The sequence below is a fragment of the Falco rusticolus genome, chromosome 9, assembly GCF_015220075.1.
Source record: "Falco rusticolus isolate bFalRus1 chromosome 9, bFalRus1.pri, whole genome shotgun sequence".
Classification (NCBI taxonomy): Eukaryota; Metazoa; Chordata; class Aves; order Falconiformes; family Falconidae; genus Falco; species Falco rusticolus.
In genome coordinates, this window is record NC_051195.1 from 21833887 (window position 1) to 21853398 (window position 19512).

The 19512-nt window shown below is 38.5% G+C and overlaps 1 protein-coding gene across 8 annotated transcripts in view; it reads left to right on the forward strand.

Annotated features, from left to right (window-relative positions):
• Window positions 1–19512, forward strand: part of PCDH15 (protocadherin related 15) — a 442830-nt gene that overhangs the window by 161145 nt on the left and 262173 nt on the right. For all 8 annotated transcript variants that reach the window (XM_037400858.1, XM_037400859.1, XM_037400861.1 and 5 more), the window contains 3 exons: window positions 1932–2092; window positions 5996–6151; window positions 17269–17388. In XM_037400858.1, the coding sequence (XP_037256755.1) occupies window positions 1932–2092; window positions 5996–6151; window positions 17269–17388 (437 nt within the window). The remainder of the gene's footprint in view (window positions 1–1931; window positions 2093–5995; window positions 6152–17268; window positions 17389–19512) is intronic.

Consider the following 19512-nt stretch of genomic DNA (forward strand, 5'->3'; position numbering starts at 1 on the left):
CCCAGTTCTTCCACCCTTCAAGTTCCTCCTTTTCCCAGCCAGAATTTGTATGTGTAATATTTTCTATAAACACCACCTTATAGATTTGCTATACACAGGTGGTCCTTCCTGAAACACCTATTGCTGTGCTGTTTACAGGTGAAAACTGCTGATCTTTATTTCCCTTGAGAGCCATTTGAATGGAGGTATAGAGCCTTCTGTCGGGATTAGTGGTAGTGAAGATGTAGCCAGAACTTAGACTTTGCTTTCAGATCTGAACAAGACTGGAAAAAAATCAAAACAACTGAAGCCATTAGGGTGATTGTGTGGTGGTATCTTGCACGTTTTTTTTTTTCCAAGGAGGCTTTTCTTGGGGCACCTTTTGTTCAGATTACGTCAAATTTGGATTGCTGACTTTTGTTTGCATTATAATTGAGGCACAATGATGAGTGCAATACACAGATAATGGTGAATTTTGTAGATTTTAGAGAAATAGGTGATGAGGCATAAACACTTTGAACTGTCACATGCTTGGTAATCAGCTTGGTTTTCCTGATGAAATCCTCTTCACATTAAAACTGATGGTAGTCTCCCAAAATCTGTATGGCAGTTCAAGCTACTGGGTCACAGTATAAATGTACAGAATGTATTGCACAAGAAATTGTGCTGATAGCTATAAAACACATGGGTAGCAACTGTGTTTTCCATGTGGCTAAAAGGGCATTGCTCTTCTAACTTGAAACAAGTCTTTGGTGCAGAGTTATGGGTGTTTGGCAGTATTTTTTCTTGTCATTGCTATTGTGTTATAAAAAAAAAAAACAACTTACTGTGGTGTTTTCCTCAATAAGACTGTAAACCATTTTGCTGTGGTTAAGAGCAATGATTAGTTTTGCTAATCAGTTTTTACAGAAAAAGCATCACCCCAACTCAGAACCAGTCCCCCCAGATGAATATATTTATACAGGCTCATCGTTGTTATAAAGTGGTGTAAAGAAACTTTACTCTGTTCTTTGGAATAAATTATTTGGGCTCTTAATACAGGAGGTTGCGTGATAAATATTTTTAATGTAAATGTTTTGCAGCTAGTGACATTCACAGATTTTCTTCATAACTATTGATGAACTTCAGCAAAGATCATTTCTTGTAATATTCCATTATGAAGAAAATCGTGTAATGTTAATTTTTTTAGAAAAATGAAATCTTAGAGAGTGCTTATAAATATCATGCAAGCAAATCTGAAACACTGGAGTGCAGTGTTTAGGGTAGTTAGTAATGCTTGACATTTGGAAAGTTTTACACAATAAACTATGTACATCGTGTGAACTGACTAATAGAGCTGTTAGGCAAGGCTTTTAACTGACAAGATGGGTCAAAAAAGAAAAAGAGCATGTTCTATATGTTGGATAGATGGCTGGTCTGATTAAGTACAACCTTTGTCTTGGTAGACATACTTTTCATGTCTTTTATGCTGCCGAGCAGTAGTTTTCTGTTGCAGAGCAACAGAAACCTTTTTTTTCCTGAAGAGCTTAGTGTAACTTCTTTTTTTATCCCCTCACCTTGATATGTCACTCTTGCTGTAGAAAATTTATTCTGGTTTTGGTTGTTATTTCAGTTCTTTCGTTTATTTGAGGTGAGATTGGGTGATGATTGCTCAATGGAGAGGAAACTCATAATGTTAAATAGATAGCTGCATGTGATGGGTCTCATCATCAATTTAAATTATTGTGCACTGCAAGTGCTTCTTCTGGTCTTGTCTGAAATAGCTTCAGTGTCAGAGGCAGTTTTTCATTACAGATAATAAGGTTCAGACTTTTTAAACATACTCAAAACATAAAATACGAGAAATCCTAGTTAGAAAACAGTATTTTTACTGCTGCAGTTGTTATGAGAAATATATAGAAATGTAGATGCCTATATAAATTTCTCCCTGAATGTGTTTATTGCTTTTGCAGGCACTATCCTGGTTGACAACATGCTGATCAAAGGGACAGCAGGAGGGCCAGACCCCACCATTGAACTCTCCTTAAAGGACAATGTAGATTACTGGGTGATCCTCGATCCTGTCAGACAGATGTTATACCTAAACAGCACTGGACGAGTTCTGGACAGAGATGTAAGTTTGGGGTTTACTGTTTTCTTTCTTTACTCCCCATAGACATTAATTTCTAAATCTGTGTATGCTCGTAGAAAGACTGTAAACACAAGACCTGCTAGAATAAAATAGCTGCATTTATCTTTTGTCCCCGGGTGGATATGAACAGAGTTAATTTGATTCTTTATTAGGACTTGTTGGGAGCATGCAGAAACTTGACCGTGTGTGCAGTTATTGTATGTGGATGAACACAATGATAAAGACCAAAAAAATAGATGTGTGGGTTGGCAGAAATACATATTAACCCAAACTTGACTTTTTTACTGATTTTAAAAATGTTTTTATTCTGTTTTGCTGCTTTTGTCTGGAAGAAGTGCTGCTCACCTCATGTCCCCTGGCACTTATTAAAAGCCTACTATACCTGTGTACAATCACTTATGAAATGAGAGAGAGAGAGCAAAGGAATTGTGAATATTGCAATTCACTTAAAAAGCTTGACATATTCAGTTGAGAATGTGCTACTTTAAATTCTGGTTTTTAAGGCAGCACAAAGTTTGTGTGGTATGCTCATTCCTAACAGCATTAAAGAAATATTGTCAGGCTAAGTTTGATTTTTATAAAAAAGAAAGATTAAAAGCACCAAATAAACAGGGGTGTTCTCATCTATGCTAATTTCATTGAAGAGAAACACTTTAAAAACAGAGACATTTTCTCACGGTGTTGCAGCATTGCTGCGGTTCATCAGAATCTGAAAGGAAAATTGACTCAAAAGTGATGGTAATCAACATGGAAAGAGTGGTTTAAAGATCAAGAGTTCTTTTTGGAGTGCGTGAAAGTTTGTTTTATATTAGCTTGATTGATTAATTTGTCTTCTCCATGTGTTTTGAGATGTATTCCTAAGTTACAAGAAACAACATGCAAATTTTTCTACATTTCCATTTTTAGTTTAAAAGAGCTAATTGAATATAGCTGTTCTTAATTTTGTTTTAATTCAAAAACTGTTTTCATATGTGAAGCAAGGGTATGCAGCACAAAACATGACAGAATGGACATGGTGGCAAAAGATTTCTCAGTGGGCTGGTGGAGTTGGAATTTCCTCAAGTGCCAAGTGGCCAGCTGCCTTTGAGGAGCCAGGCAGGTGCTAGAGTACATTTGGCTTTTCAGTTTTATTTTTAAGTCAGAGCAAAAAGTGAGAGTCCCTAATGGGAAGGTGGGGCCTAAGAGCCCCTCCAAGAAATGTAGGGTCAATTCTTCATCAGCCCACAGAAGTCTGCATATACATATGGCATTAGGAAGCAGAATTAATTCTGGTTAGATCAGTGCTAATTCTTTTTTCAATGCCCCTTTTAGTGACACTTTTATCTCTACAGGTTCATTCATCTGGGCTGCTTTACCTGAATCTAACTAGATGCTTTACCAAAACGACCTTGTCAAATTATTTGATTTCTGATATTAGTTAACAGTCTAACTAAACTCACAAATACTTTACATTATTACATATGGACACTTTACTCTTATGTTTTTTGCAAGAAGGTCACAAGGAAACAAGTGGAGAGTGTATGTTTCTTATATAGAGGTAATATTGGTGGTTTTATATGGGTATTTAATGTGTTATTTCCTCATTTTTTACTATGAACTGTAACACTTCTTTATGCCTAGTCCTGCAGTGCTGGCTAAAATTACTAATTTGTGGTTGTTTAAGTTTAATGTGATATGAAAAGAAAATCTGAGATTTAAGGTAATTGAGATTTTGGATGTGAGCCCTACTGTAGCTGTCTTCTGTAGTTGCAGTGAATTACTGTAAGTCACAAGCTAAATAAAATGAAAGAAACCCACAAAATCCCCACTGATTAAGTAAAAATGTGAAATTTATGGGCATGAACTTGCTTAATATGGCTCCTCCTTGAAGGCTGTTTCCAGCCTTCAGAACCAGAGCTGTACTAACCACTAAAATGCAAAATCATGCAAGAGTATGTTTCCTCTTTTTTTTTCTTTTTAGAAACAAAAAAGTAAACTGTTTTTCTCAACTGTCAAGTTAAAACCATGTGAAACTTAGTAGCACCAATAAAATTGGGGGGTTTATTAAACTGAACCTTAAAAATTCAGTTGTTTGTTACAGACCAAAAATTGTAGTCTCTGATTCACAAATGGTGCCTATATAATTGCATTCTATATATTTGGACACTCTTCCCATTTTTCTCTCCGATGTCTCCACTTGTCAGCTCCCTGCTGATTCAGTTAGCCTGATCCTGTTCTTTTTTTATTGCTTCTCTTGAATGGCAATAATATTAAACTCCATTGATTTTACTAAGAATTACAGTATGTTTTCCAAACATAGTCAGATAAAAAGAGAATTCCAGACTTTTCTTCCAAAACTGCAAGTACTTAGGAAGGATGAACAGCAATAAATTAGAAATGAAGATGAAAGGCGCTGCTAAAAGGTGTTGGGATAATTTGTTCCCAGTATCATAAACAATTTGCTACATTGTGCTATTATGTATTTATGTTTATTGTCTATAAATGCCTAGATTGATGAGTGTTTAAAGACCTGATTTTAAATCCAAACACTGACCCAACAGAAATCGTACATATGTAAAAGTATTGTTGGTCCTGTGCTCTGTTACATTTTATCAAAGGAAACAAACTATTTTTTCCATGTTCTTGTGAAAAAGACCAAATCCAGAACATCATTTATTTACGTATCTATCAGTGCAGCTAATGAAGTTTTTCTTGGGCATTGCTAATAAATCTAGGTAAACTCAGTAGCATTTCAGATTTTGTAAAGGTGGCCTGGAAATTCTTGGATCTTTTGCAAAGAATGCCAGCTTGTAAAATAAATGGAGATTATAGTATTAGAGTCTTAGTTTCAGTTACAGGTGATGCTTGGTCTGTTGCTACCTGTGGCAGAAGTTACACTGATGAAAGTTGAACCACAACGTAGCTGGCTGCAGGTTTTTACAGTAAAGGGAAAGGACTTTTACCTAAAAAGCACATGCTTTACTTCATTGCAGAAGAAGTTGAAGGTAAACATGTAGGGAAGAATAAATGTTTCCTGTAAGATCTCTAGACCACCATAAAGCACCCTTCTTTCTTCAAGTCTGCTGACTCATTAAAAAGTGATTAGCGCCAAAGTCCAAAGGGTAAAGAAAAGCAATATGGTTCTAAAATCCATTATAGCAAAACTGGAAAATATCAATCAATCAAAGAAATTGTAGCATTTAGAATGAGTGAAAGCATGATTGCATAGGTCTATAATTATGGTATAATTGTAAGTCTCAGAATCTCAGTACAAAACCTGTTTGCATTCACTGTACAGAATAGTATGGCATAGGCATCTTCAAATTATGTTTTTGAACTGTTTATTTTCTGGAGGAAATTGAGGTTAATAGATACAGATTTTTTTCATTTTGTCCCTTCCCATGCTTTCTTGCTCTCTGCTGAGTGTTAGATACAAAGTCAAAATGGACTTGCTGTCAGTATTTTACATGCTAGACTGTTACTTCATATATGTAAATTGGCACTTGCTGTGGTGGGGACATTGTGAATAGAAGTCATGCTGGAATGCTGTATTTCCATAGCAGTGTCTCTGAACTTCCATTTCAACCAAAGGTGCCTTTCCCTTTATGCTTCTTAGAATTCTTTTATTAACTCAGGTAAGTAGTAGTAGCCTTTCTAGCTTAATTTTCTTTACCCATTCATCAAGTTTTGGAGTTATTTTTATTTGAATATTATGATGTTCACTGGAGTAAACCCAACAAGACTCTGGACTGTCTACACTTAAAGGACCAAGTTGTTTCTAAATTACTTGGTAAATGTAAGTGGTAGCATATTGAATTGACCTTTCACTTCCAACATTAATAACTCAAAGGTTAAAATATGTGACATTTTCTAGGTATCTTTATAAAAATGTATTTTCACTTACAGCCACCAATGTCCATTCAATCCATTGTGGTGCAAGTCCAGTGTGTTAACAAAAAGGTTGGCACCATTATCAACCACGAAGTACGGATTGTGGTGAGAGACAGGAATGATAACTCGCCTCAGTTCCAGCAGCAGCGATACTATGTGGCAGTAAACGAGGTCAGAACTGCTTACCTTTTTTTCTTTCTCTTCTGCGTGGTGTCATTGCTAAATGCCAGCTTTTGGTTCTTTCACTTTTTATTTGAAAACCTAGTAAATTCAGTTGTTATAAAATCCCTTCCATTTGTGTCACTTCAGAAAAACACTGCACAAACAGTACACTTTAATTTTTAGTGTGTAAGCTGTTCTTCCTTTTTCTTAATGAATATGAGGATAAGCACACTTTTCATCAGGATGCTTGTAATATTGCAGAAGACACTAGAAGAATCTGAAGCTACATTATTTCTGTTAAATTTACAAAATGTTTTACTGTGTTATGCAGTTGTATCAACAAACCTGGAAGCAAAACAAATGCATTTGACAAACAAATGTAAAACAAATAGTTCAGAAGGTTTCATTAACAATACTGAAGCTTGGCAACGTGCAGTTTTAGTTTATTGCTGTTTATTAAATGATGTCTGTGAATGGAATATGGAATTTTTTAATGCATTTTTTTAATGAAATGGAGAGCAGTGGATTGGACTTTTCATTATTATTTGAAGGAAAAGTTTTACTTATTTCTTGAGCTGGTATAAGCTCATTTCACTTTACAGTTAAGTTTTTTATTTTGTTATGGATTGAATAATCCAATAACCAGTACAAAGGATCAGTGTTTTCACTAAGTATGTGTCCTGGGGCTTTAGTAATAAGAAGTGGGAGTGGGAACTTACATCCAGAAATGAAAATGTCCAGACTGAAACTAAGAGGAGAATGGAAAGATGGGTCAGTTTTCTGCAGGTAAAGATTGAAAGAATTACAGTTGTATTAAGAAAATAAAGCTGTCAAATACGTAGCTTGCATTGTGTCCCTTTTGGGGTTTGGTTCTGGGTGGGTTTTTTTTCTGTGAAAGAGCATGTCTGCTTTCATGTTGTTTGATTTTTAGTAGAATTGATTTTCTGTTTCAGAAAAACCCCCACTTTCATAGTTTTGTGTGTTTGGGAGATTCAGCTTTCAAGGTGTCTGCATATTGCTGCAATCACTGCACTGCTTTAAGTGACCAAGCGTGTAGTGATATCTCATAGTGATGTCTCTGGACATGTCATAGGTTCCAGGAAAGGAGTGGGAGAGTTGGTTGATGAGTTTAGGCTTAATTAAGTCAAAAGTATGAAGAAAAAAGCCAACCCACATATTATTTTTGAGTAAGGGCCTGAAGTTGGTACAAGGATATACAGATTTTTCAAACTTGCTGATCTCCTGACTGGTGACACCTTTTAAATTGAGGTTGCTTCCCTTCAGACAAATTTTCGACAATCCACATGCTGATGTTTCTTACCACCAGAATTTGAAAGTTGCAAAGTATCATCTGTATGAATAACAGTAAAGTCCTCCTTAAGCTTTTAAGTTTTCTGTGGTTCTGCAGAAGTGTTGTGGAAGTGCTTCTGGTCTTGAGTGAAGGCAACATAAACATTAGTCTCAAGTGCTTGTACGGGCTACAATGCAGGTCCCAGATCCCTTCCAAGACCTGCATAGTTTTTGCATTAAAAACTAAGGCAGGTAGTATGTCAGTGCTGTAATACTAAGGAAGCAAGGTTTTTCCATAATTAGAAGTCCAAAAGACAGAATGGAAAATGTGCCATTTAAAATTATTTATATTGAGAAATTTAGCAATGTTCCAAGTATGTGCAATCATTTATTTGCATTATTATTATTAGACAAAATGCAATGCTGCGCTTCCCGCCAGTTGCAGTTCTGATTTAATTAGCTTCTTTGTTTCATTTTATCGCTGTTACGCTTATAGCTTCTGACATGGCACCACTGTGCCCTTCAGCAGTACCCAGTGGGTTAATACTCTCATTAATTAACCAAAAAAGAGTTCACAAAGCATCTCAGACTCCCTCAAAGGTTTTAGTGAGTGATTACATTTTTTAATGATATTTTATTCTACTAGTAATTGGCACTGCCTCTAATGAACTTCATTATAGGAATGCACTAGAAGGAGGGTTTTGTGGTTATTTTTTGATTGCTTCTGGTCTTCTGTTTTTAGTTTGCTTGTAAACTAAAAAGTACAGAAATGTCTCCTACATAAGTAACATAAAGTAAATCAAAAGACAAGTAGGTTTAAATATTTACAGCTACCATACATGTAAGCATCATAAATGGCTTCTATTTTTTCTAGCCAGGACATTTTGTCTGTGTCAGTTTGGGGACTTTCATGTTCAGGTGCTTTACAGGGTTGTACATGGCAGTTTCTCCTATCAGCTGCCATGCCTCTCTCTCACTGTCCTACGTGGGGTGCAAAACACATGCACTGTGGCTTTGTATCCATACTACAGTCAGGGGTGCTTGCATAAAACATTAGATGGACTTTCCACACATACTATTTTATTCATCTACACATACACAGTAAGTGTTGGATTTACAACTCCTGTGCTAACCAGCTCGGTAGTCTGTGCACTTTGTAGGTGTAGTATTTCCCAAAAGCTTTGTGCTTCCAGTAAATGCCTACTGTCAGGAAATTCTGGGCAAATAAGTCTCAGCCTTGAAATTACCCCAAAATGTTTTTTGGCAAGTAAAGTCTACGGCTAAGGTTTTCCCAAGTAATCAAAACTATTATAAATTATTGGCACCTGTAATACGAGTTAGTAATACTGTAGCTAGATTTTATTTTATTAGGTAGTTTGTCAGTTGCAGAAATGTCAAGGGGTGAAATTACATTTTAGAGAAATAGAACGGTTTTCATGTCAAGTATTCTTTATATTTGAACTGTTCACAACGTACTAAAATTAATTTTTAAAAGAAGCTGAGGGTAATTGTAATACCAACATAAATCCTAGTTTCACATGTATCTTTTCTATTTGCACATAAATAGACGTGGTTTAAAATTAAGCCCATATTTTTCCAGAAGTCTTAGAATGAGATGGATTTGATAGGGTAGTGTCTAATTTGGTTTGTACCAGAAGGTATCTCAATCCTTACACCTGATTGGTTAAAAAAGGAGGATGTATGTACGGAGTTAGACTAAAAGCCCCACTAATCCAGTAAGTTTTCTGTCAGCGGCCCTTGCAGATGCTCAAGGAAGAGCATAAGGATCAGGAAGCATGAAGTGATGCTTTCCTACTGAGCTCACCCAAGCTCCAGTCACTTGTAGTTGTAAACTATGTTATACCAAAGGCAGTGTATGTAATATCTTTTGACCAATGTTTCCTTTCCCAGTTGCGTGTGAACATGTATATATTACAGGAAATAGCGACTAATCCCTACCAAACTTTTCTGTGTTGTCACAGGCATCTGTCACAACATCAGAAGTTGCACAGGTATAAATTCAGAAATACAATGGTAGCATTTATTTTATTTTCAAAGCCATACTTCAGTTTTAAGATTAGAGATTTTTATCATGAGTGCTTATTTGCTAATGCCTGAGTATTTCTGAGTGATGATATTCCCTTCTGTCTCCTTTCTCCTACCTCTTTAAGTTCCTCCTCAAGTGCATGAGAAAGCAGATTCTATGCCTTAAGGCAAACTTCCCAAATCTTTAAAAATACGTCACTCTGTGGTCTCTCTTATGAAAAAGCCATGGTCCCTCCTTTCCATCCTTACCCAAGGTGTTCTATAGTCTTTTTTTCATCATGCCATGTGTCATCTCAGGCACTGAGATGAGAAATATAATTTCTTACTCTACTGCTTCAAATATCTTCATCTGGATCCTAAAAATCCTGACTGTATACATGCTGTCTTTAGAATTCGGATCTATTCTGCATATTGTCAAACAATTCTTAGGGATTTAAGTTTTAAGTGTTTCCGTCTGTCATTCACATGCTTGTACATATAGAAGACCCCTGGGTAAGGTGATGGAAAATTAAAATATGCAAAGAAATTAAAGTTCCCCTGAAGCACGTGTGTGGTTTGAAAATGCATCTTTTGCATCTAAGTATAAAAATTACCATTACATGTTTATTGAAGAAATACTTTTTTCAGAAGCATCTTAATTATTCTGGTAAAAGTATGGACTTGTCATATGTAGCTGGAGTATGATTGTTCTTATACTTGTTAATGCTGATGGAACCTGTAATATTTGTTTGACTTGGTGGCTTAGCTTTGAGTGGCAGTGCTGGTATTGATATTAATTTACAGTTAAAACCTGATTTAAAGTTTAGCTTCTTAGTTTCAAGTGTAAATTGGAGTGTCTGTTTCCCTAAAATAATGGTGCTTATTAAGCAGTGTTATTCCCTAGGCATTTATAAATGAAATAGCTAATTAGAGTTAGTTAATAAGAAAAAAAAACCCTTATTATTTTTTTTTTGGGGGGGGAGAGCAAAGGAAACACCCTGCATGTGTATTTATGTACACACTTGTGTTTATATGTATAAATAGTCTCCGCTCTTTCTTTGTCATCCATAGTCATAGCAGGCAGCTCATGTAGACACAAAATAGCAATCTGCTTAAAATGAACTGGCATTTTGTGCAAAAGCTATAGTCAGAAACGTGGGGTTGCAATTAAACTATTGACTTTGTATCATTGGGTTATGAAACAGATTTGGGACATAATTCAGACAACTTCTGAGTAGTGCTTCTCTGATGTCTGAAGGAACTAAGCTGATCATCACCCTTGGGCTGCTGCTGCCACATGGAGCACACCACAGAGTCTGTGTAAGCACTAGGACAGAAATGGGCTCTTTTCCTTCACGTCATGACTGGCCCAGTGTCACTGCCCTGTAAAGAGTGTGAGGTTTCAGGGTTTTGTCTCTATTTTCATCTGGGTTTGGTTAGGTTTTTTTTTCTTTCTTCTTTTACTGTTGCTGCATGGACACCCGTGCTTGTGAGACCGGGACCACTGTCTTAGTCCATAGCAGGCTCTGGCATCACCACGAGTTCAGTGCAGCATAAGAGCAGAAGCACTTTACAGGGGTCCTACCATTTAGAAGCAAGTTTCCCGTTAAAATGCTTTTGCAAGGCAAAGAATGTGTCTCAGCCAAAAGATCCAAACTGCTATCCACAGCAATGAATCTCCTCATAAAAGTAAAAATGAGTTAAGCTTTACGTTAACATTTTTATGATAGTTAGAAGTACTCCTCAGGGTTAATTCCTTTGTTTTGTGTTTACATATTTTTTATTTATATGAATATGTCACGCCATTATTCATTTAGAGAAAAATCCTGGCAAAATGACATGAGCTTGAGGCTAAATTTGACCATGTGTGTTAGTGACGTAAAGATATGAGTTATTGCAGTGTATTAAACAAACACTTTAGTTAGCGTGAAATTTAGAAGAATTATGCAACTCAGTTAATGTTCTACTGGCAAATCTATAGTATTGCCACAGAGATTTTAAATACATGTGACCTAATACAGTAACTAGAAAGTTCTGCTGCTAAGGCATAGTTGTGGCTGTCTGCATTTTGTGTTAAAAACATCTTAACAAATTTTTTCTCAGCTAAATACAACTCAAATTCAGCATTGCCTGGGTTTTGTAGTACTTTTGTGTATTAGTTTTTCACATGAGCCTTTCCTGAGTCCTACAGAGGTGTTGTTCAGGAGTATTTAATAACAGGTTTTGTTTGGAAATGGTAGTAGAGTTAGAATGCTGTTTGAAGTTAGGATTATTTATTGAACATACATAACTATATAGCTGCTTGTAAACCAGAATTTTAGAGTTGGAGTGTTTTGGGGTTTGGGTTGTTTTTTGGTTTTGGGTTTTTTTTTTTTTTTTTGTTGGTTTTTTTGAGGGGGTGGGGAGGGGGGAAGGTGTTTGGGGTTTTTTTTCCCCCCTGAAGTTGGGAAAGATGGGAAATCCTTTGCAAAATGAGTGTGTTTCTTGAACTTAAGACTAAGTTGTCTTAAGACTTTGGCTTTGAGCTGTTGAGAATTATAACTTGTGGTGAATTTTCATTTCTTCTGGTGTAATTATTCATATCTTTTTCCTTGTGGTATTGAAATAATTAATCTCTGCAGGTAGACATCATCAAAAGAATATTAGCTCGGAATGATTAACTGTAAATCTTACTTTGCTGTTCGGGGGCACTGTGAAAAATTATTCATTTTTAACTTTGTGAATAGACAATAATAGGAAAATTTATTTTCAAAATGTTTTATGGAAGTGTTGAACATTCCTGTCTGCATCTAGACTTCTAATAGACATAAATCATGTTGAAAGAAATTGTTAAGCATTACAGCTGTTGACTGTGGAAGAATAAGATTTATTGTGTGGATTTCGTCCCTATTTGTTTAATTGCATTCTTTTGAAATCTTACTTGTTTCTTATCATAGTGGTTCTTTTTCACCACATTGAATTCCCACAGAGGTTATTATCCTCAGACTAACAATCATATAATTTTTTCTTTACAATTCCTAACATTTTATTTTGCATAAGCTCAGACACTCAGTGTGTTCAAACAGTTTACTATGCAATTTCAGTCCCTTTCTGTAGGAGATACTGAAGTTTAATATGGAGAAACTAAATTATTCTCCAAGATGTTCTTTGAAGTAGGCATGTCTAATGGGAAGGAGGCAAGAGTGGCTGTAGAGATAGCTCAAGCAATGCTTTCTGGAGCCATTTTTGGGCCATTCTGAAAGGCAGCAAAGCAGAGGGGCTGGAAGGCATATTTCCAGCTCCCCCATCTCTCAGAAGACTTCGTGGTGGAAGATTTTTCAGAGAATGAACTCAATTGGAAACTGTGGGAAGTGGGTGCTGTGCAGAATCTCAGCACTACAGGTTGACATAGCAATGGTGTGAAGTGGTTTGAGCTCTAAGTCTTTAATGTCTAGAGAGTGTGTGCATCTACTAAAGAATGAATATGAACACTGATTTGAGAAATTATATCTTATATAGTATATAATACAAAACCATCTTGATGTTCTGCTTTTTGCCAGTGCCAAAAATCTGATTAGCCAGTTTGTTCTGCTTGCACATGCATGTATTCAGATGGCATGCCCAATTTATGTCTGCGTGAGATCAAACCCAGTCTTTCACACGGCTCTTTTAGCCTTTGTATACATGTTTTAGATGCTTCTATAATAATCACTAGGAAAATACACCCTTCACACCTGTGTTACCTGTCTTCTTTTCCTAGGGATTCGGTTCCTGACAGGCTGTTTGCATAATAAGGGGTCCTTATTTAAACAAGAATAGTGGGGTTATGCATGTTGATAAAGAACAGTGTGTGTATATATATAAATATACACACTATATATAGAGTCACATTTTGTAAGATGAACTGAATTCTTCCTTATTGTTCCAGCAATAAAGTGAGTGGATGTTGGCTTGGACTTGTCCATCAAGGCCCTCCAGTGTGGAGCTGGTCACCAAAGGCACACTCTCCATTGGTGCCAAAGGAGATGGAGGCTTAGTTAAAGTCCTCTGAGGGGCTGCTGTAGGTGTCAGGTGGGGGCTGCCTGTCTCAGCGGGATGGAGCATAGGCCACAGCCATGGAGACAACACTCTCATACTTACTTAGGATACCTATGTTTTGGAGAATGGTGTGGGAAAGACCTTCTCCATCTCCTGATGAAAGCATCAGACATTCAAGTTTGATTCCAAAATATCTTGGATCTATCATGCTAACTATAACTAATGTATGCAACACCTATGGCCTAAGACTATAGTGAACACTGTTGCTCTGATGTCTGATAGTAATTCCCTCCTCTTTTTGCCACTGGTAATTCTTGATCACTGCCATATGGCCACTACTATGATAAAGAATTTAGAGGGTTGAGAACAGTCAACCCTCACAAACTGTTGGTAAAAGTAATATTGCTGGCTAATGGTAAATCATCACAATGTTGAGATCTCAGTGTAAAAAGATTATGTACCTTTGAATGCCTCTCTCACATGATTAGAAGTTGAGTTTGAGACATTTAGTTAAGAACTCATCTAAATTTTTCCAAAGGCTGCTGTAATCTCTAATGTGAGACCTTGGGCAGGCTGGAAAGTTGAGTGAGAAGAGGGAGTGCTAGGGGTTTTTTTTCCAGTGTCCTTTCTATTATCATTTGTATTGCATAAAAGATGATGTAAGTAAAATAGAAACCTGTATATTGGGTTCATGAAGGTCTGCATATCTGCAGTCAGTTATTTTGGATGTAATACACTGAATCCAAGACTTTAGCTCTTGATTTTTACTGTAAGAGCATGCAATTGTAATTCTGGTGTTTACTGCTATTCCATTTTTACAGCTGTCTACTTTGTTATCACTTAATGACGTGCTTTACAGTGCTGGAGCCTTTTTATGTTAGTCGTCATTTATCTGCACCTTGTCAGGACCCTGATACAGCTGCTTTTGATGAAGCAGAGCAAATAACTATTTCTGAGCAGAGCTGCTGGCTGAATTCAATGGAAACCAAGCATTTACATGCTTCTGAAAAGCAACTGAGCTCTTTGCTTCCTTTAGCTGTGAGTGCCTGTGTAGGTCCAGCTCTTCTTCAGCCTCCTGGCAGCTGTGGAGGTACCCGGTTAGGGGAGTCTTTCATTATCTGGGACGTCTGGAGCTCTGCTCTCTCCCTTTGCAGGACATGGCATCACAGCATCTGGCTAGCAGGAGCAGGGCAAATACCTCCTTGTGTGTCTGTCAGCTCTTGGCCTGTTCTGATGTGACAGGATTTTTTTTAATAGAGATTTGTCATTTGATTTCCAGCAGTAACTTCTTCCTCTCCTGAGAGCATGCTGGTGTTACAGCTGCCTGCAGGTGTTGAGCAGGGAGCAGTGCTTTGCAGTGAGTCCTGAGAGATGTGTAGGCAGCCTAACAGAGCGGTGTAGTTAACGAGCGTGGTGGTTGACAGCGTGTTCCCTGCCCCGCTTTCCAGCCTGCTACACTTGTGATGTCTTCAAAGCTGCTCCTTACTCTTTCGTCTCAGAGCACTAAGGCTTTTTTTCTGTTTTGATAGCAGAAGCATGGGAGATTTCTATCAAATGCCAACCCCTGACAAGCCAGCATGGCTCTTTCCACTAATGAGACTGTATGATTTAACCACTGATTAATTGGTTAAACTATTTTATTTAGTGTTATACTGGGTGTCTGTGCTTAGGTGGTGGCTGAAGGGTCTCTGTGAGGAGATGCTGGGGCTGCCCTGGGCTGGTCACAGTCAATTCCAGCCAGTTCCAAAGGCTCCAGCACAGGGCACAGCCAAGCCCTTCAGCCAAGCTGTTGGTGCCTCAGGGAAGCAGATTTCAATTAAGAAAGGGAAAAATTATGTGGCAGCAAGGAGTGAGAAAAAAATTGTGAGGAGGAGGGGAGTACGGGATAAAGGAGTGAAGCTGAGCTTTGGGAAAAGGGGTGGGGTAGGGGAAGGTGCTGTTTTGTCTTTGTCATCATCCAAATGTATTTTTTAATTGGCAGTAAGTTAAATTAATTTTCCCCAAGTTAAGCCTTTTCTTTCTGTGTGGGTAAGTGATCTCCCTGTCTTGACCCTTGAGCATGTTTATTTGACTTTCTCCCCTGTGCTGTTGAGGAGGGGGGTGAGAGGGCACCTGGGTGGGTGTCTGTCAGCTGGCCAAGGGGAGTTCACCATTACTTAGGTGAGGGGGATGAAATACAAGCCCTCCTGTAAATTTTCCAAATGGTTTTCAGGTTGCTTTGGTCTTCTATCCCCTTACAAAAACATGAGAAATCCCCTTCTCCACTATGCTTTGTATTAACAAGTATTAACTGTCACAACTGCTTTATGACAGTTGACTGATTTTATACTGACAGGCAAGGCTCATGTTTCTGAGATGATTGCTGTCATCAGTTCTTGAAAGGCTGCTACTGTACCAGAGGTACAAGGCAGAGAGTCTCCTGTGAGATAATTATCTCACAATTAGTGAGGATGAGGGAACAGTCAACTTCCTACACCCACATGTGACACTTCTATCTATACCAACAGTAAGCAAGTCAAGTTTATAGCAAAACATTAATATACACAGTTGTTGTGGCGTAAGTGTAGATAATGTGAATAAGTATAGTGTTTTATCATAAAAAAGGCTTTGAATTGGTATTTTTTATTTCAAAGATGCAGTATTCTCAGCCCTGAAAATATTTCTCAGAGAACTGTCAGCCATTAAACTCTTAATTAGCAGCTTTATAAATGAAACGAGACCAGGAACTATGACTATAGAAGGAAAAAGGCAGTTATTTGCTTTATCATGGTAACTAAAAAATATGAAAGTGAAATAGCATCCTCATCTGCAACAAATGTTTGAATGACTCTTTGTCCTTTGCCACCTTCTCACAGCATTTTAAGCCTTTTTAGACCCTATAAGTTTTAAAGATGTGCAACATATTAATGTAAAATTTGGAGAAAAGAAAGGAGGTCAGTAGGTCTCTCTAAATTCATGGACCAAAAATTTGGATGTGATGACATCAGCAGTAGGAAGCATGGCTAGGAGCAATGTCTATGTTGAATCCAGAACTGTTCATTTTTTTTCTCTCTCTTTTAGGCTGATTACTCGCAAAGTTTTCTAAATATTAAAATTCAGAAATGATGACTCCCAAGAAGTCAGTTGGACTTCTGTCCTTGATCTCAATGGGTCTTGATTTCATGCTGTGTATCTGCGCTAGGATAATTATAAATTGATTCATTTTCAAAAATATAATTTTATGGGTATTCAATTGCTGCCAACAACATATTGGAGAAACAGTATCACTCTTGTGTTTGTTTTAAGCCATAAAGCTCTCTGAGTGTCTGTGTTTGCAGTAATAATATTTATCTGGCACTATTCACATTATCATGAAGACACTGTTAAATAAGTTCTGTTTACTTTTGCAGCTCATCTTTATTTTTCTTCCTGTGTCTGAAAAAGTAGCTTTTATTTTTTTTTAATCTATTTATATTTATTTCATGAATTCTTTTAGTTTTAAGACTTCTTTTTTATCTTCATCTTTTTAAAAACAAATGGGGTTCTGCCCTGATGCAGACAATCTGTGGAATAAAAATGGGAATCGGCTTCACTCTGTGTGGCACTTGGCAGCAGCTGAAAGAGATAGTTGCTAGTGCATGAAGTTCCAGGCCAAACAAAGGGGATGCATCCTTGCATTGTAGACCAGAGCTACGGCTGGGGGGGGGGCGGGCGGGGGGAATCGATCTTGCAAACAGTTCTTTGTTTCTTTCTTTGTTTCTTGTATACCTTAAGGTTTTAATGGGTATCTGTCCTGTCTGTGTCTGTTCCTGCAGTTAACTCCAGTTGGAACAACCATCTTTACAGGATTTTCTGGAAACAACGGTGCTGTTGACATTGATGACGGTCCAAATGGCCAGATAGAGTATGTCATCCAGTATAATCCTCATGACAAGGTAAATGCATTTAGCTTTTTTTTTGTTTTTTAAAGTGTGTGTATATAAATATATTAATGAACAAGAGGTTGCTGTTGGACTTCATAAAAGAAATGCTTTCCTTCATGATGTAGAATGTCCTCTCTGTCTATAAGCTTTGCTCGCCCTGTAAACAAAGCTGAATTTACCTACCCAGTAAGGTAGGTCTAAGAGATTCCTGGAGTGCGTGGAAGGTGGAGATGCCTCACTGGACCCGCTGTTCACAAACAGAGGAGGACTGGTGGGTGATGTGGTAGATGGAGGATGTCTTGAGTGTAATGATTATGAGATGGAATTTTCAATTCTTTGAGAAGTAAGGAAGAGGGTCAGCAGAACAACTGTCTTGGACACCTGGAGGGCTGACTTTGGCCTGTTTAAGAGCCTGGTTGACAGAGTCCCTTGGGAGATAGTTCTGAAGGGCCAAGGGGTCCAGGCAGGCTGGACATCCTTCAAGAAGGAAGTATTAAAGATGCAGGAGCAGGCCATCCCCATGTGCCAAAAGATGAGCTGGCAGGGGAGAAGACCAGCCTGGCTGAACAGCGCTTTCGCTGCAACTCAGGGGAAAAAAAGAGAGTTTACTGTCTTTGGAGGAAGGGGCAGGCACCTCTGGAGGACTATAAGGATGTTGTGAGGTTATGCAGGGTGAAGATTAGAGAGGTGAAAGCCCAGCTAGAGCTCCAGCTGGCCACTGCTGTAAAAGATAAAAGAAATTGGTTTTACAAATGCATTAGAAACAAAAGGAGGGCCAAGAAGAATCTGCATCCTTTATTGAATGGTGGGGGAGAACATTGTCACAAAGGACAAGGAAAAGGCTGAGGTGCCTCATGCTTTTTTTGTCTCAGTCTTTAATAGTAAGACCAGCTTCGCTCAGGGTACTCAGCCCCCTGAGCTGGAAGACAGGAATGAAGAGCAGAATGGAGTCCCCACAGTCCAGGAGGAAAGGGTTAGTGACCTGCTGCTCCACTTAGACATGCACAAGTCTGTGGGGCTGGATGGGATCCACCTGAGGGTACTGATGGAGCTGATGAAGCAGCCCACCAAGCCACTGTCCATCATGTATCAACAGTTCTGGTTAACTGGGGAGGTCCCAGAAGACTGGAAATTAGCCAATGTGATGCCCATCTACAAGAAGGGGGATCCCAGGGAGTTACAGGCCTTTCAGCCTGACCTCGGTGCCAGGGAAGGTTATGGAGCAGGACATCCTGAGCACAATCACATGGCACATGCAGGACAACCAGGGGATCAGGCTCAGCCAGCATGAGTTTGTGAAAGGCAGGTCCTGCTTGATGAACCTGATCTCCTATGACAAGACAACCTGCCTAGTGGACAGAGAAAGGCTGTGGATGTTGCCTACCTGGACCTTAGTAAAGCCTTTCATACCATCTCGAACAGCATTCCTCTAGAGAAACTGGCTGCTCATGGTTTGGACAGGTGTGCTCTGCGCTGGGTGAAAAGATGGCTGGACAGCAGAGCCCAAAGAGTGGAGTTACATCCACCCGTCTGTTTTGGACCCCTCACTTCAGGAAGGACACGGGGGTGCTGGAGCGTGTCCAGAGAAGGGCAACGAAGCTGGTGAAGGGTCTGGAGCACAAGTCTGATGAGGAGGAGCTGAGGGAACTGGGACTCAGTTCCCATGATGATGAGATGATCATCATGGATGAGGAGGAGACTCAGGGGACCTAACTGTTCTTTACAGCTGCCTGAAAGGAGACTGCAGGCAAGTGGGTGTAGGTTTCTCCTCCCAGATAATAAGGGACAGGACAAGAGTTAATGGCCTTGAGTTGTGCCAAGGGAGGTTTAGATTGGATACTGGGAAAAACTTCTTCACTGAAAGGGTGGTGAAGCATTAGACCAGGCTGCCCAGGGAGGTGGTGAACCACCCCTGGAGGTATTAAAAAAATGCATAGGTGTGGTGCTTAGGGACGTGGTTTGGTGATGGACTTGGTAGTGCTGGGTTAACGGTTGGACTTGATGATCTCAAATGTCATTTCCAACCTGAATGGTTCTATGATTCTATGATTACCTTTCATTGACATGCTGTTTAGCAGCTGGATTGCTTCACTACCAATCCTTAATAATCCCGTCTTCTTGTGTTTTTCACACACT